This window comes from Apodemus sylvaticus, chromosome 8, assembly GCF_947179515.1.
Source record: "Apodemus sylvaticus chromosome 8, mApoSyl1.1, whole genome shotgun sequence".
In the NCBI taxonomy this organism is placed as follows: Eukaryota; Metazoa; Chordata; class Mammalia; order Rodentia; family Muridae; genus Apodemus; species Apodemus sylvaticus.
This window is the reverse complement of record NC_067479.1, coordinates 83,576,858-83,600,613: the sequence shown is the minus strand read 5'-3', so window position 1 is coordinate 83,600,613 and position 23,756 is coordinate 83,576,858. Positions and strand designations below refer to the sequence as shown.

General features: G+C 42.3%; 1 protein-coding gene and 1 pseudogene across 1 annotated transcript; both read left to right on the top strand.

Annotated features, from left to right (window-relative positions):
• The first annotated feature begins 4,082 nt into the window (after positions 1 to 4,082).
• LOC127690991 (uncharacterized) lies at positions 4,083 to 21,927 on the top strand. Its single transcript, XM_052190559.1, has 5 exons — positions 4,083 to 4,236; positions 5,379 to 5,541; positions 6,629 to 6,760; positions 18,786 to 18,791; positions 21,747 to 21,927. The coding sequence occupies exons 1-5, from the start codon at positions 4,095 to 4,097 to the stop codon at positions 21,925 to 21,927; spliced, it is 624 nt and encodes a 207-aa protein (XP_052046519.1). The 5' UTR covers positions 4,083 to 4,094.
• On the top strand, positions 7,402 to 18,028 carry LOC127691101 (BTB/POZ domain-containing protein 6-like; annotated as a pseudogene).
• Positions 21,928 to 23,756: the final 1,829 nt, after the last annotated feature.

Here is a 23,756-nt window from a genome sequence, read left to right as displayed (position 1 = left end):
AAAAGGGATCTACAGATTCAATGCAATCCCCATCAAAATACCAACTCAGTTCTTCACAGTGTTAGAAAAAGCAATTCTCAAATTCATCTGGAATAACAAAAAAACCCAGGATAGCTAAAACTATTCTCAGCAACAAAAGAAAGTCTGGGGGAATCAGTATCCCTGACCTCAAGCAATACTACAGAGCAATAGAGAGGCACCTTAAGAAGTGCTCAGCATCATTAGTCATTAGGGAAATGCAAATCAAAACAACCCTGAGATTTCACCTTACACCAGTCAATATGTCTAAGGTAAAAAACTCAGGAGACAGCAGGTGTTGGCGAGGATGTGGAGAAAGAGGAACACTCCTCCACTGCTGGTGGGGCTGTAAGATGGTACAACCACTTTGGAAATCAGTCTCGCGTTTCCTCAGAAAACTGGACATGACACTTCCGGAGGACCCTGCTATACCTCTCCTTGGCATATACCCAAAGGATTCCCCGGCATGCAATAAAGACACATGCTCCATTATGTTCATAGCAGCCTTATTTATAATAGCTAGAAGCTGGAAAGAACCCAGATGTCCCGTAAAGAGGAATGGATACAGAAAATGTGGTATATTTACACAATGGAATACTACTCAGCAATTAGAAACAATGAATTCACAAAATTTTTAGGCAAATGGTTTGATCTGGAAAATATCATCCTAAGTGAGGTAAACCAATCACAAAAGAATACACATGGAATGCAATCTCTGATAAGTGGATATTAATTAGCCCAGAAGCTCTGAATACCCAAGGCACAAATCGCATAACAAATGATTCCCATGAAGAAGTATGGAGAGGGTCCTGATCCTGGAAAGGATTGATCTAGCATTGGAGGGGAATATAAGCACAGAGAAAAAGGAGGGAGGTGATCAGAGAATGGATGGAGAGAAGAAGGTTTATGGGACATATGGGGAGGGGGGATCTGGGAAAGGGAAAATCATTTGGAATGTAAACAAAGAATATAGAAAATAAAAATATTTATAAAAAATGTCATCTTCTGGAAGAACTGAACGTGTTTGCCATGTCATAGTGAATTTGTTGGACTATCATAAGAAAGTTACACAGGAGGATTCATTAACTTTGCATCTCTATTTTAAAAATTAAGGTTTTAAAACTAATAACTATTATTAATGTTAATTAAATTATTTATTTTAAACCCAGACCTCAGCTTGCCCCCTATTCTGTTCCTAGTCCTTCCTTCCACTGTCCCCCTGCTATCCTGCCTTCCTATCCTTCTCCTATGAGAAGATGAGGCCTCCTATAAATTTCAAAAGCTTTAGCATATAGAGTTGCAGTAAGATTAGGTGATAATTCTTCTTTTCAGACTGGATGAAACATTACAGTCAGGAGAAGGGGAAACGCCAGACTGACTTCCAGAATGGTTGTACCAGCTTGCAATCCCACCAGCAGTGGAGGAGTGTTCCTTTTTCTCCACAACCTCTCCAGCACCTGCTCTCTCCTGAATTTTTTTTTAAGTTAGCCATTCTGGCTGGTTTGAGGTGAAATGTCAGTGTTGTTTTGATTTGCATTTCCCAGATGACTAAGGATGTTGAATATTTATTTAGGGGCTTCTCAGCCATTTGCTATTTCTCAGGTGAAAATTCTTTGTTTAGCTCTGTCCCCCATTTTTAATAAGGTTATTCTGCTCTCTGGAATCTAACTTCTTGATTTCTTTATATATATTGGATATTAGCCTTCGGTTGGATGTAGGATTGGCAATGATCTTTTCCCAATTTGTTGGTTGCTGTTTTGTTGAATTGACAGTGTCTTTTGCCATGCAGAAATTTTGTAATTTTATGAGGTTCTATTTGTCAATTCTTGATCTTAGAGCATAAGCTATTGGTGTTCTGTTCAGCAAATTTTCCCCTGTGCCCATGTACTCAAGGGTCTTCCCCAGTTTCTTTTCTATTTCTTTCAGTGTATCTGGTTTTATGTGGAGGTCCTTGATCCACTTGGACTTGAGCTTAGTACAAGGAGGTAAGAACAGATCAATTTTCCTTCTTCTGCATCTTAGCTACCAGTTGAACCAGCACCATTTGTTGAAAAGGCTATCTTTTACCTACTGGATGGTTTTAGCTACTTTGTGACCACAGGTGTGTGGGTTCACTCTGCCAGAAAATATTTGCAGGGCTCTGGTAACTAACCTTCACCAGCTATCTGACTAATATACACAACAGCTTTTCAATTGCTCAGAACAAAATATGTTATAATTATACTTGACATCCCGACCTGATTTATATATGCAATATATTAGATTTATAGTAAAATAAAGGTAACCAGAGATAATTCTCCCAGAATTGGCCACATATGAGGGGCCAGAGATATGGTCAATTGTGGGAAACTGACTTCAGTGATATGTGGCCTGGTAGCAGAGGATAAGAGTACATGCTTGTTTTCAATGATACTTTCTCTGGTTGGGTTAAAGGTATATTCACTAACCTGAAAATGCTCAAAACCTTGCCAGGTACTAGAATTTTACCACTCCTTTGGAATAGTTTCAGACAATAGTTGAGTGTTCATAGCCAAAACTTTTCAATTACCAGTGAATAATTTATGAATAGATTGAACCTTCATTGTGCATGCAGACATCATAATTCTGGTCCCATAGAAATAAAGGAAAGTTCATTAATGAAAACACAACAAGACTCTCAGGAGAGTTCAGGGAATAGTAGATGGGCTTCCTTCTTAATTTGGGCCTATTGTATACAAATACAGGGAGGGATTCATGCTTAAAGTATTTGTTTGGAATGCCTCTCCAATTTTATTCCAGGCTCAGAGATCATCAGTTAGCCATACTCTATTTCTTTTTCATTATTTAGGTCCTCCAGTTCTCCATAAACGATATTCATCTGACTATCTGAGAGACAGACTGGCCTTCTGACTTACCTAACATCTCCACAGACACCTTTGAACCTTGTTGTGCTGATTCTACATGGCTGAAGGTGGTAGTCAAAGAAAACAATCAATTTAGAAAGGACTTACATGATGTTTCCACTCTTACACCTCAAGGTTAGATGGTATTTTACCACAGATTTGGCACACCCAGATCAAGAAGGCAAAAACCACAGCTGACAATGCCAAAAGGAGTTCCTCCTGAACTTATGAACCCATTAAGATTGGGCTTCACCAGACCTGAGTTCTTTCTAACCCCTATCCATCCTATTCAGTCTTGGGTACCTTTTGAGTGCAGGATCATAGTCCAACCCACAAGAGCCTCAGGCCTGGAACTAGAAACTCAGACAGGTAGATACTGGAGAAGGGAAGGGTTAGTAGGACTACAGAGCAGCAATCCAATGTCCCTGCTGAACTTTGCTAACAGAAGCCTACTTTGTCTGGTTGTAATTGAGAAATGGAGAATGCTGGATTTTATCTTTTAATGAATGAAAATAAACATTACAACTTGATATTCCCTTGTAAATGAGTTCCTATATTAATAAGAACAAATGAGTTTCATTGGAAAAACAGGATTCTAAAACACAGATTTTATGAAAACACATATATTTATATATTGAAACAATGTCTCTTGTCAAGGCATGTGGACAATAAAAATACAATCCAACTTGCATAAAAATAAAGTTCCAGGAGAATGATTGTGGCCTCTGGGAAACAAGGAGACCTGGGAGGTTGGACAGAATGTTACAAGAATGAACCATGGAAGTAGATTTATAATGGAGATGAATCCCCTCATCCAAGTATCCAAGAGCTTTAGGTCCTACTGAAGATAAGCCTCCCGTGCCAAGGACCTATCAAAGTCTCCCCATGCAAAGTGCTTGACTTGTAATGAAGAAGAGAGCAATCCCTAGCTTTGGAAGAAGAATGTGCCAAGGGCTATGTCCTCAGTCAAATGAGCCACCCCAGGAAAGAGCACCCCAGAAACTGGTCAATATGGGGCAAGCTAGTTAGCAGGTAAGCCATGGTACTTCCTCAGGACATCATCAGTAGTCACTTCTATGGACAATCCCTTGTATCCAGGAGAACCATAGAAACTTCTGTGATGTCACCAGTGTTGTGGTGACACCAACTGCTTGTAGCATATTTCTTCAGAGCCTACTGGGTTCAGAAGCAGGCATGCAGTCCATGCTGCTCAGGATATTTCGGAGGGAGAATAGAATACAGACAGAGATCAGGCCTAGGCAGAAGAGGCAGAAGGAGGCTGGTCTTCTGTCATGTTGGCATTTAAGAAGGAGGAAATGGTCATGGGGAAGGCACAGTGAGTCCTGGGCAAGGGTCAGGGAGCTTCCTGGAGGAGGTGGGCTTGAGATGGTCCTTCCAGAAATAGGGCTTATGACCTGGATCCTCAATATTACTCAAAGGCAGACCCAGAGTCAAAAATTTCAGATGACTAGTTTGCAGAGAGGCAGGAATCGACAAGCCTAGAGTTGCTTTGCTGAGAGATCTTAATTTCCTCCTGAGTGGCAAATTATGTCAGGGAGAAGCTCTATGAGAATAGTACAATGTGGCTGTCAAGATAGCGAGTTGAAGACCTTCATTCTAAATAGTTTCCTGTAGGTTACATGAGTATGTGATGCCAAGGACAGAGAGAGATATTCCCCTGTTAAAGAATCAAGGTCTCAGACACTTTGGTTTTAAAAAAAAAAAAAACCATAATATGGCTTGATTCATTATGTGGGCTAGTGTAGTAGACTGTGCTTGCATCACCCATTTTATGAAGCCCTGACAGGTGTTCACTTGTGGGAGATGTTAGGTGCTGGTGTTTATGGTCACTCTTTTTGTGCCAAGCATTATGGACTACATTGTCTGATAAGAGCTGCCAATGCCCTCCAATTCTTCTTGCCTGGGTCTGTTTATATAATTCAGGACTAGGGAGACTGCAGTAGTGAGTTTATCTTATCTTTAGTGAAGGTGGTTGGAAACAGGGACATAGCTGAGGAGTTCAGCTTGAAGATGATTTCCTTTTCTTTCAGGGAAATCTTGAAGGGATTTCCTCTTCCTTGGTCTTATGTTTGGGAGTAAACATGGTTTCTGTTGGGAACCAGAGAGCTTGGCTCAACACCCCCAGCTGAGCTTTGTGCACAGGTTTCTTGAGAGCAAAACATCCCGTGGCTTAGCTTGATTCCTGCCTTCCCGCCTGGTGTGGTACAGACTTCCCAGGTGCCTGACGTATGACTATAATTGTTTTTTCCTGTTCCCTTCCCTAGCCTCTAGTATATATATTGCTAGTCTCTCAGTAAAGCTTTGGCATTCTCCTTGCAGAATGACCCGTGTCTGTGTTTTTTGTCAATCCCCCAGGCCTACGCCCGATACTCGGTGGTGGCAGTGCGGGTGCTGTCAGATTTCCCTATTCCCTGTCTTATCATCTCTACAAGTTTACTAGTGTTGATCTACCTACAGGGTCTGTTGGGAAGGCATCATCACAACCGTCCAACATCAATGAGGAGGAGCAGAGAATGAAGAGGTTGGACAAGCTCAAAGGGGATCTCCAGAAGATGGAAAATGAGAGAGACAAACTCCAGGAAAATCTGGCCCATTACACTAACCAGGATTTAAATGACAGGTAGTCATTTTGCCCAGGTTTTTGCTGACTATCTTGGGCCCTCTCTGTTAACCCCAGGTTTTCTCTTATCACAGGAGGCCATAGCTCCAAGGTAACCTCATGGTCAAATTCATTTTGCCAATTAGATGTTCAACACAGAACTTGAAGTTCATAGGAGATGTTGTCACAGGCTCTTTTGGTTGCTCCAAAAATATATCGAAGCCTGTGGCATGATTAACAGTGTAGAGGGAGAAGAGGAGTAGTATGCGAGCGCTCTTCCTGCATTTTTAGTAGCCTGGACAGGTGTTTGTTTGTGGGAGATGCTAAGTACTGTGTGTTTATGTAAATCACTTTTGTAATTGACCTAGAGTTGCTTTGGGTGCAATTCTTCCAGTCAAGAGCTACAGGAGCATGGTCCCAGGTGCTGCCTCTCATTGTGTTTTGATCGGCTGTCTGCTTTTCTCCAATTTTGTTCATGATACCCTGAGATGATGCCATATCCTTGTATTTATATGACATTCTGATTGTATTTGTGTGTGTGTGTTTCCACTAATGATCTATGGAGTTTGTGTTGTGTGAGGTGGTTTTGTCTGACTCAGTTTCTACTTAATGGTAGTGATGAGGCCAGGGAGCCTCATTTCCAGCAGCACAGCATGTGACCTCTGTGTTCACCTTGGGAGAACATTGAAAACTTCTGGTATATGTTATAAAGCCTTTTCCCTATACATATTAAGTTCTTTGGGAATTAATGTACAAAAGAACCAATGATTGACAATTCATTATCTGAAAACAGAAGAAAAGTCATCACAGGATTAAGGTGGACCCAGCCCAGTGGCACAGGCTCCTGGAAAGTTGTTGGAGAGCTAGTCCATTCCTTCAAGACCTCTCAGGAAGCTAAAGCATGCCAGCTCCCTTCTCTTACTTCCTTGGCTCTACTGTACCTAGGCAAAGAATAGTAAGTTTAATAAGCACCTGGGAGAACCAGTACCAAGGAGGAAGGATGTGGCTTATATGTGCTGGGGTAATTGACCATTAAGCTTGAAGTGATGTGATACTTGTATCCTTAGTTCATGGGAATATTTGTTATTTGTTCCCTGCCTTCCCACAGGAACAACTTTGAGTCATTTATGCTTAATATGCAATACACCGAAATGATGACCAACCTCAAAAAAATGCCACAAGAGCTCAGTGTGGCCTTGTCCAAGTGCAAGGAGCTAAGTAAAGAAAATCAAATGTACTGGTGAGTGACTACCATGGTCATGACCCAACTATTAGGCACAGAGTGTCTGCCCATCCTTGACTTTGATCCAAAGTGAGGCCTCAGGTTATATATAATGCATACCTCTTAAAAGGAATCCTCCCTCCTTCAAAGCAAGGCTCTAGGTTTTTTACCTCCACTTAAGACATTGTACTTTCCATTTCAGTATTCATGAGATAGAATAGATTTGCACAATGATAGGAATATCAATCAACCTTGAGCCTCTTGGGCTCTGAAAGTAGATTTATAGGTCTGGTTTCCATGAGACACATAGAAAGATTGTGGAACTTTTAGGTGTATTATCCTTTCCTAAAGAAGACTGGCTCTCTAACTACAGGTGGTTTTTAACAACATGAACACATTAGTACACATGGGGCCCATGTCCTCTTCTGGAAGATATAGAAGTCCCTATTGCAATCAGTGTTTTCAGAACTACCTTGAGTCTTCTGTAATATGGCTGTCCTCTGCATTTGAACTTCATCTATGAGATATTTCATGGCTAATCTGGACTGTAGACTGAGGCTGTCTGGAGATCAGGGCCCCTGGAAGGGGGGTGGTACTTGGAGATGTAGGAGGAAGATGGATGTTCCCAGGGAGTCACCATATTTTGTTTTTGGCTCAGGATGAGGAATAAACACTGCCTGGGTGAATATAACCATCAAAAGCACAAAGTCAAGATGTTGTGGACTGAGAACAGACATGTGCTACAGGAGCAGATTGCACTGGAAGAGGACACCAAGTTAACAAACATTTTGTGTATAAAAGTCTTCAAGATATTGTATGACCTACTACCAAGCAGCAGCAGGTAGGATGAATGAAGCATCTTGGGCAGGTTGCTCTCCTGTTTAACCATAAACAGAGTCAGTTCCCTTTAAGCATCCTGAAACTTATCTAGGCGCTCTACTATGTCTCATCCAGTTGTTCATTTCTCCTATTAATTACAAGAATTTCTGTGGAGTTAGCCTCTTTTAGGACACTGGACAATAGACAAGTAGATCCTCCTGCTGAAGTTAAAGCTGCAGTTTATTATGATGTATAGTTTGAACACACATTTCACACATACATGCCATTATGTTAGAAAGGTTCTGTGTGGGTGCCTCCCTTGTAGTAGTACAGAACTTTGATAGATAAAGTCATGTCATTAGCTCATTTGCTTTGTAGGAGTCATTTGAGGGCATTTGCAGGCTGGTCTCTTTATCCTGCCTAGAGATTGGTTCACACTGAAAGAGCCAGAGTAGCATCCTGTCAGTCCTGATTTCTGTCAGAATTGCTAGAGTTCTTTCCAAGAGCTTATATTGTGGAGCTGACTGGATGAACAAGGATGTGTGAAAGACTTCTCTCAGGTTGAGGGTTGGTGTGAGAGATGTGAGGCTTCAAGACAAAAATTTCACAAACTCTCTCAACATAGTCTAAGATGTGTGTTCCCTAAGGACTTTTAGTCCCCAATGCATGGATAGCTGAGTCCTGAATCTCACTTGAAACATCAGCGTTTTATAGTCTACATTTACCTGTTCCTCTGGCATTGTGGTCTATTTATAGATTCCAGCTCACTTATGATTTCTGTACAGTGTGTGAATGTATGTGCATGTGAGAAAGTGTATGTGTATGTGTGTGTGTGTGTGTGTGCGCGCGCACGCGCGCGCGTGCGCGTGCATGTAAAATACAAATGTGTATATTGGTAGGTGTTTGCTGTAGAGCTGACATGGCAAGTTCTCAACAGGCCTTTTTCTCTTCCTCTTCTAGGTCTGAAATATTGCAACAGGAGCTCGAATGGGGCAAAGACCCTATCAAGATCTCCCTCAGACACAACTCCTCACCAAGAGCACTTAGTGTGGAAAGCAAGTGAACCACCATTGCATCTCATCCCTGTAACCAGGGCCATCTTGGGCTGCATTTTTTTTCTTTTTTGATTTCTTATATGTGAAGATGTCTTTATTTTGTCTAGCCTCTAGTCCATCAAGTGTGCAGGTCGGGAAGGTTTCAGAGAGGTGCTTGGGACATCAAGATTTGCTGGGCACCCAGGAGGAGCCAGACAAGGTCAATTTTTGATGGTCCTGATGGGTTATCAAGAATTATTTCAAGGTGATCCATCGTGTGATCTTGAAAACCTTTGAGGTACCATCTGTCACATGTTTCTTGCATAGCCTTGGAAGGACATTTCTATCAGCACCTCCCTCCCCAAAATGAGGTATGCCCACTTTCATCTTGAGGGGATTCTTATCACCACTGACTGCCTTTGTACAATTTTTCCAAGGCCAGCAACAACAGCCTGTAGGACTGTGCTGAAAATCTGCAGCAGTAAAATGCTGCTTCACTTAATTATTATGTTTGGTTTTGGGTTAGAATTTTGATTGTTTGGGGTATTTAGTTTTCTTTGCTTTTGTTTGAAGTTTTGGTGTTTATCTTTTTATTGCTGTATTTAATTTGCTGCTTTGCTAAGTCTATATACTGCATACATTGACTCCCACAGTTTAAGCCGGTATTGAGTAAAATTAATGTGTTCTTATGAATTAAACATAGTCTCTAATTTTTCTCTCAAAAGAAGCTACTGTATTCTTGTGTGGCTCACAGTCCTATAACACGAGATGTAGCAGGTGGGAGGGGACATCTTCAAGTATCCTGTGGCTTAAACTTCATAATGAGTTCCCAGCCAGGCAGAGCTACACAGGGAATTGGGCTTTGATGTGCATAGTGTGTCAAACTATGTGGATCCCAATGCCATGATGAAGAAAGTATCCATGCTGTATCTTTATAGTCATTAATTTCACTACAGTTATAATGTACTGCCCTGTGGATGATCATGTGGACCAACAATAGTTGAAACACAACAGTATTTTTCTAATACCTCCCATAGTCAGCTTGAGAAATTAAAAAAGCTTTATCATAAAAGGAGTGGTTTGAATAAAATTGACCCTCAAAGGCTCATATTTGAATGCTTGCTACCTAGTTCATAGAACTGTTTTAGAAACACTAGGAGATATGTCCTTGCTGGAGGAAGTATGTCACTGGAGGTGTGCTTTGGGGTTTTAAAAGCTAATGCTAGTCCCTGTCTCTGTCTCTGTCTTTGAATCTAACTCTTTGTGTCTTGAGTCTTTTACTGCTTGTCTGTTTTATTTCACTCTGTGTCAGTCTCATTCTCTCCCATTCCCTCTCCCTGCCTCCCTCTCCCACCTCTCTCTCTTTCTCTCTGCCTGTCTCTGTCTGTCTCTGTGTTGCTCTCTGTCTCTCTGTGTGTGTCTCTGTCTCTCTCCTTCTCCCTCTTCGTCTCTCCCTCTCTCTCCCTCTCCCTTCCTCTCTCTCCCTCTCTCTCCCTTTCTCTCTATGCCTTTCTCTCTCTCTCTCCCCCTCTCCCTCTCCCCCTCCCCCACCCTCCCACTCTCTCTCTCCCTCTCCCCCTCCCCCTCCCCCCCCTCTCTCTCTCATGACCCCTTCAATACAGGGCCTTCACCTGCAACTGAGGCTGCACTTTCACCAATGGCCTTCCATGGTCACTCACTGTGCCAAGCCTCAGCTGTTCTTCATGAACATTTCATGCCTTCAAAACAACTACAAGTGCTGTAGCAAATGTTAGGGGCGACTCTTACACATTACCTAATACAGCTTCAACACAAAGTAGAACCTGGCAATCTCTGAAACACAGCTTCTTTGTGCTCTCAGCAAACACTACCCAGAAGATTTTTCCTCAGTGATGCTGGTCGCTTCGTTGTCACTACTAATTTCATAGCTCCAGCTCCAGCTACCCAGCATCAATTGTCCCAGTAGTCTCCTTCTCCTCTTGACTATCAAGTAAGAGACACATGATTGTAGCACCTTGAGTTCTGCTGCTTTCTAGAGCTGGAACATGGCCCCCTCATTCCATGACATTATCACTAGCTTCCTCTTTTCCAACTCTTTCAATTCCCGAGATTGGCTGTCCTGCATCTTGCTCTATAGCTTGACACTGAACTCCAAGATCTGCATGCCTGTCTCCTGGGGTTTATGAGTGTACCACCATGCCTCTGTAGAAGTTTCTCTTCACATAGAACTTGCCTTGTTTATGGATGGCCTAGAACACAGAGATCCTCTTGAATTTATCTTCTGGGATTAAAGATGTGTGGCACCATGCCTGGATCTATAGGTAGCTGGTAGGATCTTGTACTAAAGTCCTGCTCCCTTAACTTGTATCTCTTTAATCCAAGATTCATCACCATTTCACTTCCTAATACCCCATTAATACTTCAAACACATATTTTATATTTGTCTTTCTATGCTCCCGACACATGTTTAAATCCTTTTCCTGGGACACACCAAGAGAATGATGTCTGTGAAGGGTATTTCTAAGACTTCTGGTATAAATGCAATTAATCTCATCCTCTTCAGCTTAGCCTCAGACAGACCCTTCAAAAAAGGGTTTAAAGTAGCCACATTATTAACCAAAATACCACAGAAACAATCTCTAAGTCATATTCTGAAATTATTCTCCACTGAAACCATGTAGGGCAGGTCTATACAGTTCAAGTCATATTCAGCAACACATTCTTCCATATTCCTACTAGCATAGCCCATTAAGCCCAAATTAAAGCATTCCACTGCTTTCTAAACTCTCACAATCCACTTTCTTCCCAACCAAAGCATGGTCAGGCCTATCACAGCAATACCCCAGTACCTGGTAGTACCTTCTTTCTAAATTAGGGTTTTCCTACTTTGAACACACACTATGACCAAGGCAAGTCTTATAAAGGACAACATTTAATGGGGGATGGCTTACAGGTTCCGAGGTTCAGTCCAGTATTATCAAGGGAGGAACATGGCAGCACCCAGGAATGTATGGTACAGAAGTTGAGAGTGCTACATCTTCATCTGAAAGCTGCTAATGGGAGACTAATTTCCAGGCAGCTAGAATGAGGTTCTTGTCCACACTCACAGTGACAAATCTACTCCAACAGGGCCAAAACTTCTGATAGTGCCACTCACTGGGCTGAGGATATACAAACCATAAAAAATGCTGATGCAAATATACTCAATAAAATTCTCAGAAACAAAACCTAATAATACATCAAAAGGATCATTTACCATGATGCAATAGGTATCATTCCAGGGATGCAAGAATAATTCAATATGAGGACATCCATCAACATAATCCATTATATAAACAAACTAAAAAAGTATCACTTGTTTATCTTATTAGATCTTGAAAAAGCCTTTCAAAAATACACCACCCTCATAGTGGCAGGATAAGTGTGGTTGGGATAGTGAGGGGAAATTGGGAAAGTGGATAACATTTGAAATGTAAATAATCAAGATAACCAATAAAAAAGAAAAAATAACATTAAAAAAATCACAAATGGATGTATCCCTGTTGGATACAATGAATCCAATGTAAAAAGGAGATCAGGAGCTACAGATGCAAGCATCAGCAACAGCATATAAGAGATTGAAATGAGAATCTTGGGCATAGTAGATACCATAGATGATATTGAAAAGTCAGCTAAAGTAAATACAAAGTATAAAAAGCTCTTAACCCATAACATGTCCAGAAGATTCAGGACATAGTGAAAATTTCAAATCTAAGTGTAGTAGAAATAGAAGAGGGTGATTGTTACCAGTTCAAAGGCCCAGAAAGCTTCTTTGACAAAATAATAGAAGAAAACATCCTTAACCTAAAAACAGAGACAGCCATAAATGTCCAAGAAGTCTACAACACATAAAATCGATTGGACTGATACAGAAAATCATCCTGTCACATAATCATCAAAATAGTACATGTACAGAAGATAAAAAGAAAATATTGCAAACTGTAAGGTGAAAAGGTCAAGTAACTTACAAGGCAGACCTATGAGAATCACACCAGAATTCTTACCATAGATGATAAAATCCAGAAGATCCCAGACAAACATCATGCACAGCCTACGAGAACACAAATGGCAGCCCTGGCTACTATATGAAGCACAACTCCTATCATCCTAGATGGAGAAACTAAGATATTCTTCCAGAAAACCAAACTTTACAATCTCATTCTACCAATACAGCACTACAGTGGATACTAGGAGCAAAATTCCAACTGAGGAGTGTAATTATACCCAAGAAAACACAAGAAAAGTATCATCTCACAAGAATCATGAAAGAAGGGAATCTCTCACAACACCACCATGAAAAGGAAAATAACTGGAACTAACAATCATCTCACTTTAATATCTTTCAACATCAATTGTAGTGAGCCACCCTTTGTTCTTCTCTGTTACAAGATGGCACTGGCCACATGCTGCTCCCCGGTAGTAAATCACTGGAACACATGCGCAGTGTGCTGCATTCCTTATCTCACTTACATGCTAATGAAGAACTCACTGAGTTCACCTATGAGAATATGGCTGGTTATCTCCCTGGGCATATGAGGCTAGCTAGGGTACTTAAGGTCAGGCTGGGAGAGAGCCCGGGGCCGCCAATACAAGAATAAACTTAAGTCAAGGTTTCCCGAATAAACCATTATAGGAAGAAACTCCTTGTGTCGCGTAATCTTTGCTGGCGAAGGTGGACGTGACAATCAATGGATTCAATTACCCAATAAAAATACATAGGCTAAGAAACTGGAACCATAAACAGTATCCAGCATTTTGTTGCAGACTAGGGCTTTGTGGTGGGGTGGGCAGAGGTTGGTGCCAGTGGGAGGGCGTCCCCTGCAGCAGAGCTGGCCTGGCTCCATGCTGCTGCTGGTGTCCTGCCTGCATGGACTGGGACACAGTTCCTAACCTCCCTGCTGGTGCTCACAGGGTCCTTTTCCAGGCCCATCTTGGTGGGAATGCACAGGACACAACACAGACCAGTGAGGAGCTGGCCCCTGCAGGAGGCATGATGACTGCGGAACTGTACCTGCCTGCCAGTGTATCCACAGCTACTGCTACCCACATCTCCAACAGCAATGTGACCAGCATGGCTGAGAGCAGGAAGGTCTCTGCTACCAGCCTGGCCTGACACCCGCCCTGCTGCTGCCCTTTTTAGACCACAACACTGAGAGCCCCAACTGGCAGTCCTTCCATCCTATGCTGCACTAGAGTATGTCTTGGCTGTCTGCAGCTCAATCTTCTGTAACTAGTTCTATGGGATCTTGCAGAAGTCAAGTTAGAATTCAACAATCATGGTGTGGAGCCTGCTGCTTTCTTGGTTTTGCTAAAGCAAATGTACAGCAATGACATTGATCTAGAGGCAGACACAGTACTTGCCAATTTGCATGCTGGTAAGAAGTCCATTGTAACTGCCCTAGCCAAGGTCTGCATCAACTTTCTGGAAATAAATCTGGAAGCCAAGAATACTTGTGTCCTGCTGTCCCAGAGCAGAGGATTTGAGGATCCTGAACTGACCTAGCAATCCTGGGAAGTCATTGATGCACAGGCTGAAATGTCCCTGAAGTCTGAATGCTTTGGTGAAATTGACAGTCAGACACTGGAGTTCATTGTGACCAGGGATGCCCTCAATACCAAGGAGTCTGTGGTCTTGGAGGCTGACTTGAACTGGGCTGAAGCTGAATGTAAGACACAGGGCCTCCAAGTCACTCCTCACAAGAGGCATGTTTTGGAAAGAGACTCTACCTGGTTCAAATTCCAACTATGACCATAGAGGATCTTGCCAATAGTGCTGCCCAGTCAGATATCCTGACTTTAGAAGAGACCCACAACATCTTCTTTGGTACACTACAGCCAAAAAGCCCCTCCTTGAATTCACCCTGACCAAGAGGAAGGGCCCTGCTCCAGAGGTGACAACACTTCTGGTCTTCTGGCTACCACAGTAAACAGTGGAGGTACCATGGGGGATGTGACAGCATCCAGTCTGCAGTGAACAGCCTGGTGTTCATTGCTGGGCCAAGATGGCATTCCACAGGTGGAAGGCATACTTGGATTCAAGGTAGTCCTAAATCCCTGCCCAATGATACCCTAGCTTCAGGACCCTTGGCCTCCCATTCAAGACAAAGATTTCTACCAAGTCACTTAAAATAGTTCCAAAATATTTAAGTGAATTTTCATAATAAAGATTTCACAGAACAAGAAAAAACATAGCTGGTCTCATAAGAAAAGCCTATGCTCAACAAATGTGGAAAATCTAGATGAAATGGGTGATTCTGATTTATTTAACTATTTTTTAACTGTATGAGTGCTCTGCTGTATATACACGCACATGCCACAAGAGGGCAACAGATCCCCTTATAGATGGTTGTGAGCCACCATGAGGTTGCTGGGAATTGAACTCTGGACCTTTGGAAGAGCAGCCAAGGGAGATAGCTCTGAACTGCTAAGCCATTTCTCCAGCTCACTACCACATACCTAAGTTAAATCAAGATGAGATAAACTATCTAAACAATCTCATAACACGTTTGGAAACAGCAGTTACTAATAAACCTCCTAACCAAAAAGCCAGACAACAAATGAGGTCATTGAGTCTCTAATCTGGAATGAGTCTGCACAAATCATGTTAGAGACTTTAAAGACAGGTGTTTTTGATCCAACCCTATAACTTCCAGATGCTTCCAAGCCTTGTTATCTAGAGATCCATGAAACAAAAGTTACTGCAAAGGGCATGGAACCACACATATTAGGTCCATAGAATCACAGTGTAATAGATCTATCCAGTGTATTGAATCCTTTATCCCCAGGCTGGTCTACATGTGTAAGAGCTGTGGTGGTCTCCAGTATTCTAGTGAAAGAAGCAGAAAAGTTAACTTTGAGTCAGCATTTGATACTTACATCACCCCATGCAGTTGAGGTTCTTCTCAAAGGAACACCAGAACCCTGGGTGTTCTATGCATGTGTGAAACAATAGCAGGTCCTGCACTGAACCATCCTGGAATCTGGTTTGAAAACCCCACTCTCATCAATACTGCTATCATCTTGCCAGATGATAACCACAGAAGTTCATCAATAATAGCATGAGGAAACAAACCTGATGAAAGAGATCAGTCTAGACCTAATGAACACCACCACAACCACAGAAAGATTCTGATTCAATGCTCTACATGGATGGGGACATATTCATTAAACATGGAACCAGGTACACTGGGCTTCAGCAGTTATGGTAACTGAAGTAAATGATTTGGACCCAAGACTTATAGACCAAATGTATGTTGAAAAAGAAGACCCATTATCACATACTAGGAAAGTCCCTATGCATAAGTTACTGCACATGTGAATGTTATGATCTACAGAGGAGGGCTCATCAGTGCTGGGAGAATGGCTTATGCTCTAAGAACAAGAATCGACAAATGGGACCTCATAAAACTGCAAAGCTTCTGTAAGGCAAAGGACACAGTCAATAGGACAAAACAGCAACCAGCAAATCGGGAAAAGATGTTTACTAACACTACAGCTGATAGAGGGCTAATATCCAACATATACAAAGAACTCAAGAAGTTAGTCTCTAGAGAATCAAATAACTCTATTAAACGTGGGGTACAGAGCTAAACAGGGAATTGTCAACTGAGGAAACTCAAATGGCTCTAAAGCTCCTAAAGGAATGTTCAGCATCCTTAGTTATCAGGGAAATACAAATCAAAACAACACTCAGAATCCACCTTACACCAGTCAGAATGACGAAGATGAAGGACTCAGGGGACAGCAGATGCTGTAGAGGATGTGGGGAAAGAGGAACACTTCTCCATTATTGGTGGCATTGAAAGCTGGTAAAACCACTCTGGAAAACAGGTTGGCAATTCCTCAGAAAATTAGAAATAGTACTACCTGTGGATCCAGCTATACCACTCCTGGACATATACCCAGAAGGTGCTCCTACATGTAATAAGGACACATGCTCCACTATGTTCATAGCTGTCTTATTTATAATAGCCAGAAGATGGAAAGAAACAAGATGTCCCTCAAAGGAGGAATGGGAACAGAAACTGTGGTATATATACACAATGGGGTACTATTCAGCTATTAAAAACAAGGAATTCATAAAATTCTTAGGCAAATGGATGGAACTAAAAAGTGTCATCCTGAGCAAGGCAACCGAGTCACATAAGAATGCACATGGTACACACTCACTAATAAGCAGATGCTAGTCCAAAAGCTCAAAATAAACAATTTACAATACACCCAGCACAGGAAGTTCAAGAAAAAGGAGGACTTAAGTGAGGGTCCTATGGTTCCTCTGAGAAAGGGAACATAATACTCACAGGAGCAATAATGGAGGCAATGTGTGGATCAGAGTCTGAACTAAAGCCTCCCCCCCTCCCCAGAGACTGCCCTACCTAGGGATTCATCCTATAAATAGTCAACAAACCCTGACACTACGACAAAAGCATGTACCAAAAGGAGCATGCCATGACCATCTCTAGGGGGGCCCTGCCAGAGCCCTACACATACAGAGACAGAAACTAGCAACAAACTATTGCACTGGGTATGGGGTCCCCAACGGAGGATCTGGAGGATGGTCTGGAGGAGCTGAAGGGTTTACAGCCCCATGGGAAGAACAATGACTTCAGACACCCAGACATCTGAAGACTCCCAGGGACTGAACGATCAACAAAGTGGTACACATGGTTCCAGCCAAAAATGTGGTAGAGGAATGCCTTGTTGGGCCATCAGTGGGATGAGGGGTCTTTGGTCAGGTAAAGGCTCAATAGAGTCCCCAACAAAGGGAAACGGACGGCGGTTGGGGGAGGAGGGAGTGTGCTGGGTAGAGAAGCATACACATGGAAGCAGGGGGTGGGAAGAGGGATTGGGAACCTTTGGGGAGGGGGGCTTTTGTGAGGGGGGAAATTTGGAAAGGTTTTACCATTGGCAATGTAAATGAAGAAGATACTCAATTAAAATAAAATAAAAAAAGGAAAAAAAAGAGGAATTCCTGCATCTCCCAGAAACTAATTTCCTTCTTCCATGAATTTCTTGATTTAAATGCTGAGGACATAAACTTAATGACTCCCTTGAGGTCAGAAGTAACCAGGGCACTGACCAGCCTGCCCAAAATTTCAGCCAAAGAATACTGGGGTCTACTTACATTCTGGTGCATTCAGTTCTCAGAGCTCTGGCCCTGTGCAAATAAATAAATGTATATTAATAGAAACACTACAAAACTCTCAGGAGAGCTCAGGAATGGGGGAGGAGTCTGCTTCTTACCTTGGGTCTATTGTACCCAAGATAGGGAAGGATTCATCCCTATAATATTTGCTTGGAATGACTCTCCCGTTTCTTCCCAGGCTCAGAGATCATCATTTAGCCAAACTCTTAACTATTTCTTTTTCATTATCCAGGTAATCCAATTCTCTATGAAGGCTATTTATCTGACTAGCCAATATACAACACAAAGACAACACAAATTGTTAAAGATGTACATGATCCTTTTACTCTTGAATCTGAGAGGTAAGGTGGCATTTTACCATGCATTCAGCACACTCAGGTCACAACGGTGGAAGCCACAGATGACAATGGGAAATGGAGTCCCTCCTGAAATTATGGACCCATTAAGATTGAGGTTTCACTGGACCTGAGACCATTCGATCCCCTATCCATCCTATTCATTCTTGAGTATGAATAGAGGATCATAGTCCCCAAAAGCCTCAGGACTAGAACTGGGAACTCAGACAGGTAGATACTTGAGAAGGGAGAGCTAATAGGACTACAGAGCAGCCATCCAATGTCCCTATTGACATTTATTCACAGATGCCTACTTTGTCTGGTTGTATTGGAGAACGGTAGTACTTAAGATTTTATCTTTTGAAGAAGGGACATAAACTTTGCAATTTGATCTTCCCTTGTTCTTAAGTTCCAATATTGACAAGGATAAGGAAGTATTCATTGCAAAAATGGGATTGTAAAATAGACATTTCATGAAAATACATGTCTGAATGAATTGAAAATATGTCTTCTCTCACGGCATGTGCACAATTAAAAAAATAATCCAATTTTCATAAAATTGAAGGTTCAGGGGAATGATTGTGGCTCTGGAAAACAGGGCAACCTGGGGAATTGGACTGTATGTTACATGAATAGACCCCAGAAGTAGATTTATAATGGAAAATAATCTCCCTCATCCAAGAATCCTAGAGCTTTAGGTCCTAACAAAGATGAACTGCCCATTCCTAGACGCTAACAAACTCTTCCCATCCAAATTGCTTGACTTGTAATGAAGCAGAGGAAAACCCTTAGCTTTGGAACATAAAGGTGTCCAGGGCTCTCTCCAGGGTCAAAAGAAAGACTGCAGGAAAGGGCTCCTCAAAAACTGGCCAATATGGGACAAGCTGGTTAGCAGGTAGGCCCTGGTACTTCCCTATGACTTCATCAGTAGTCACTTCCCTGGACAATCTCTTGTAGCCAGGAGAACCCTAGAATCTTCTGTGATGTCACAAGTGTTGTGGTGATACCAAATACCTATGGGGTATTCCTTCATTGCCTATTGGGTTCAGAAGCAGGCATGTTTTCCATGCTGCTCAGGATATTTCAGAGGGAGAATAGAAATCAGACAGAGACCAGACCTAGGCTGCAGGAGGCTGGCTTTCTGTCATGTTGGGAAACAGGAAGGAAGAAATGGTCCTGGGGAAGGCATAGTGAGTCCTGGGCAAGGGTCAGGGAGCTTGTCCTTCCAAGAGTAGGTAGGGCTTATGATCTGGATCCTTGATATTACTCAATGGCAGAACCAGAGTCAACAATTTCAGATGATTAGTTTTTCAGAAAGCCAGGAATTGACAAGTATGCAGTTCTTTTGCTGAGATATCTTAATTTCCTCTTGAGGGACAAATTATGACAGGAGGAAGCTCTATGAGAATATCAAAATGTTGCTCTCGGGATAAAGTGTTGGAGCACTTCATCCTCAATAGTTTCCTATAGGGTACATGAGTATATGATACCAAGGACAGACAGGGATATTCCCCTGCTCATGAATCAAGGTCTCAGACACTTTAATTTTGAACACACAGGATGTGGCCTGATTCACAGTCTGGGTTGATGTAGTAGAATTTGAGCTTGCATCATGTATTTTAAGAAGTCTGGAGAGGTGTTGGCTTGTGGGAGATGTTAGGTGCTGGAGATTATTGTCAATCTTTTTTGTGCAAATCAGTACCAACTAACTACATTGTCAGATAAGAGTTGACAATGCGCTCCAATCTTCTTGCCTGTGACATCTTATGCAATTCATGGCTAAGGGGACTGCAATAGTGAGTGAGGCAGATGTTTAGTGATGGTGGTTGGGAGCAGGGACATAGCTGAGGAGGGCAGCTAAAAGATGATTTCCTCCTCTTTCTGAGATTTCCTGTGTCTCTAGAATTACCTCTTCCTCAGGCTTGTGTTCAGGAATAAGCATGGTTTCAATATTCTCTGTCCTATTAGCTCTATAAGTTTCCTAGTGTTTATCTACCTATAAGTTCTGATGGGAAGGCATCATCAAATCTCTCCACCATCAATGAAGAGGCACAGAGAATGAAGAGGTTGGACCAGGTCAAAAGAGAACCTCCAGAAGATGCAAAATGAGAGAGACGACTCTCTGGAATCCTGGTCCATTACACTGACAAAAATTTGTACAAGTAGTCATTATGCCTAGTGCTTTACTGACTATCTTCAGACCTCTCTGTTCACCCCAGATATCCTCTTATCACAGGAGGCTACAACTCCAGGCTCACCTCATGTACAAATTCCTTTTGCTAATTGGATTTTCTACACAGAAAGTTCAGATAGGAATAAGATGTGGTCACAGGCCCTTTTGATACTTCCAAAAGTAAATCAGAGCAGGTGGAATCAGAGTTTGGTGATAAGGGGAGTAGTGTGAGAGCTCTCATCCTGCAGTTTAAGAAGCCTGGACAGGTGTTGGTTTGTGGGTGATGCTAGGTACTGTGTATTTATGGTAAATCACTGTTGTAATTGACCTGAAGGTGCTTTGGGTACAGTTGGTCCTGTCAACAGCTAGAGGGGCTTGGTCCCACATGTCGTCTCTCATTGTGTCTGGATTGGCTACAGATCATCACTGCTTTTCTAAAATTTTGTTCATGATACTCTGAGATGATGCCTCGTCATTGTATTTATGTGACATTCTGATTGTGTTTCAGTGTATGTGTGTGTATGTGTGTGTATGTGTGTGTGTGTGTGTGTATGTGTGTGTGTGTGTGTGTATGTGTGTGTGTTCCAGTGTGTTTGTGGGCAGCTGTAGTCCACAATTCAGCTTGAATTGACATAATACTTGTATCCTTAGTTCACGGGATTATTTGTTCCTTGGGTCATGCTCTCCCACTGGAACAACTTTTGAGACTTTCATGCTTACAATGCAACACTATCAAGTGATGACTGACCTCAAGAAAATGCCACAGGAGATCAGGGAGAGCTTGTGCAAGTGCAAGGAACTGACTATGAAAATCAATTCTACTGGTGAGTGGATAAAGTGGTCATGACCCAAGCACTAGGCACAGAATATGTCTTCCCATCCTTGTCTATGAACCAAAGTTAGGGCTCAGGTTATATATTGTTTGCCTTTTAACAGGAAGCCTGCCTCCTACAAAGAAAGGCCCTAGGATTTTTACCTCTTGGACTCATTCTGACCAAGTGTGAAGATTCTGTGAGCCTCTCCAATCATTATTCTTTCCAAGTCACTATCCATGAGATACAATAGGTTTGCACCATGATGGAGATATCCTTGAGCCCCTTGGGGTCTGAAAGTAGATTTATACATCTAGTTTCAATGAGACACACAGAAAGAATGTGTAACTGTTGGGTCTCTTCTCTCCTAGAGATGGTTTGCCCTCTACCTACAGGTAGTTTTTTAATACCATGGACACATTAGCACACATGGGGACCATGCTCTCGACTGGAAGATACATGAGTCCCTGTTGGTGTCAGAGTTTTCAGAAGTGCCTTGAGTCTTTGGTAAAGTAGCTGTTCTCTGGATTTTACCTTCTTCTATGTGATATTCCATGGCTAATCTAGACTGTAGTCTGGGGCTGTCTGGGGATCAGGACCCTAGAAGGCGGGTGGTACTTGGAGGAGGAGTAGGAAGGTGGATGTTTTTGTTTGTGGCTCAGGATCAGGAATTGCCACCTCCAGTGTGAATCTAACCATCTCAAGCAAAAAGTCAGGATGTTGTGGACTGATAACAGACAACTGCTTCTGGAGCAGATTTCACTGGAAGAGTGCAACAAGCAAACAGTCTGTACAAAAGTCTGTGAAAAGTTGTGTGACTCATGTACCAAGCAGCATCAGGTAGGATGAATGAGCATCAGGGGTAGGTTGCTCTCTTGTCTAACCATAAACACAGTGAAGCCCATGTAACCATCCTGAACCTTATCCAGGCACTCTCCTATGTCTCATCCAGTTGTTCAATTCTCCGATCATTTATAAGATTTCTGTGGAGTTAACCAATTGTAGGACACTGTAGATAGGCAAGTAGTTTCTCCTGCTAAGCTAACAGCTGCAGTTCCTTATAATAGATAGGTTGGACACACATTGCACACCTACATGCCATTATGCTACAAGGGTTCTATGGAGGTGCCTCCCTTGTAGTAGAACAGAACTTTGATGAAGTCAGGTCTTTAGCTCATTTGCTATGTAGAGGTAATGTGAGGTTCCAGGTAGGAAACAATTTACAAGTATTAGAGCCCATGGAACTGACAAATGAGTGGTCATAATTGCATTTTTCTTTTTGTAGAAGGGGTGCTTGTATCCTTTCTCTCCCCTTTCCCTGCATTGCAAGATGGTCGCTTTCCCCTGCCTAGATCTTGGTTGACACTGAAACATCTTGTCAGTCCTGATTTATGTCACTGTTGCTAGAGTTCTTCCTAGAACTTACATAGTAGAGCTGACTTGATTAACAGGAATCTGTGAAAGGCTTCTCTCAGGCTGAGGGTTGATGTGAGAGATGTGAGACTCCAGGACTAAAATTTCTCAAACTCTATCAACATAGTCTAAGATGTGTGTTCTCTAAGCATTTTCAGTCTTCAAAAAATTGATAGCAGAGTCCTGAGTCTCACTTGAAACATCAGCTTTTCATACTCTACATTCAACTGTTCGTCCACCATTGTGGTCTTTTCATACATTCCTGCTCACTTATGATTTTTGTAGTGTGTGTGTGTGTGTGTGTGTGTGTGTGTGAGAGAGAGAGAGAGAGAGAGAGAGAGAGAGAGAGAGAGACAGAGACAGAGAGAGAGAGAGAGAGAGAGAGAGAGAGAGAGAGAGAGAGAGAGAGAGAGAGAGACATGCATGGTGGCTTTGTTGAGAGGTCAGGTATTTACCTGTGGTTTTGTTCAGTCTTTCTGTAATATAGTCCTGTGAGCCCAGGTCTCTCACTGAATCTGAAACTTGCTGGTTTTTAAGCTGTCTGTCCAGCATCTTAGAATCTACTGTCACCTGCCAGACAGAGCTCCTTGTATTGTTTGTCTCAAGTCATTGTTACAAGATTTAATTGGTCATACAGAGGAAGAACATGGTGGCTTTCTGTATTTTTTATACAAATACTTCAGTGATTTGGCTTTTTGGTTTGTTTTTGTAAGCACAAATTAATTATCACAGAGGAAGTCAATGCTGTCTCCTCAAATACACATCTTGGCCCCTGTTACTTCTCATGAGCTTTCTTTTCATCAGGCTGGAATCACCAGGAGGAGGGAGGAAGGTGTTGGTGGGCAGGATGGGTCTTACCCAACACACCTGGGCTCTGTGCCACCCACAGGTGAGGTTTTCAACCCAATAATGCCTTATTAAACAATCAGAAACCATATTGCCAACACTTAAATTTCAGTAATTTCATATTTAGCTCAGCCCACACTTCCCAAATCTTACCATGTGACCTCAGATTCCCTTTCCTGTCATTTCCCCATAAATTGCCACTTCCAGACCCGGGGTTTGGAGGCCCACCCATGTGAGTAACAACCACAAAACAGAAATGGAACTCTTAGAGCCAGAGCAGGATATGGGGCACAGAAGTGGTGCTCAACACCAGCTAGCAGCAGACATGAGACAAAAGATGGCTCCAAGGATCTGGGTGGTCCTATTGAAAGTACCCAGAAAATGTGGAATATTTACACTATGGAATACTACTCAGCTAT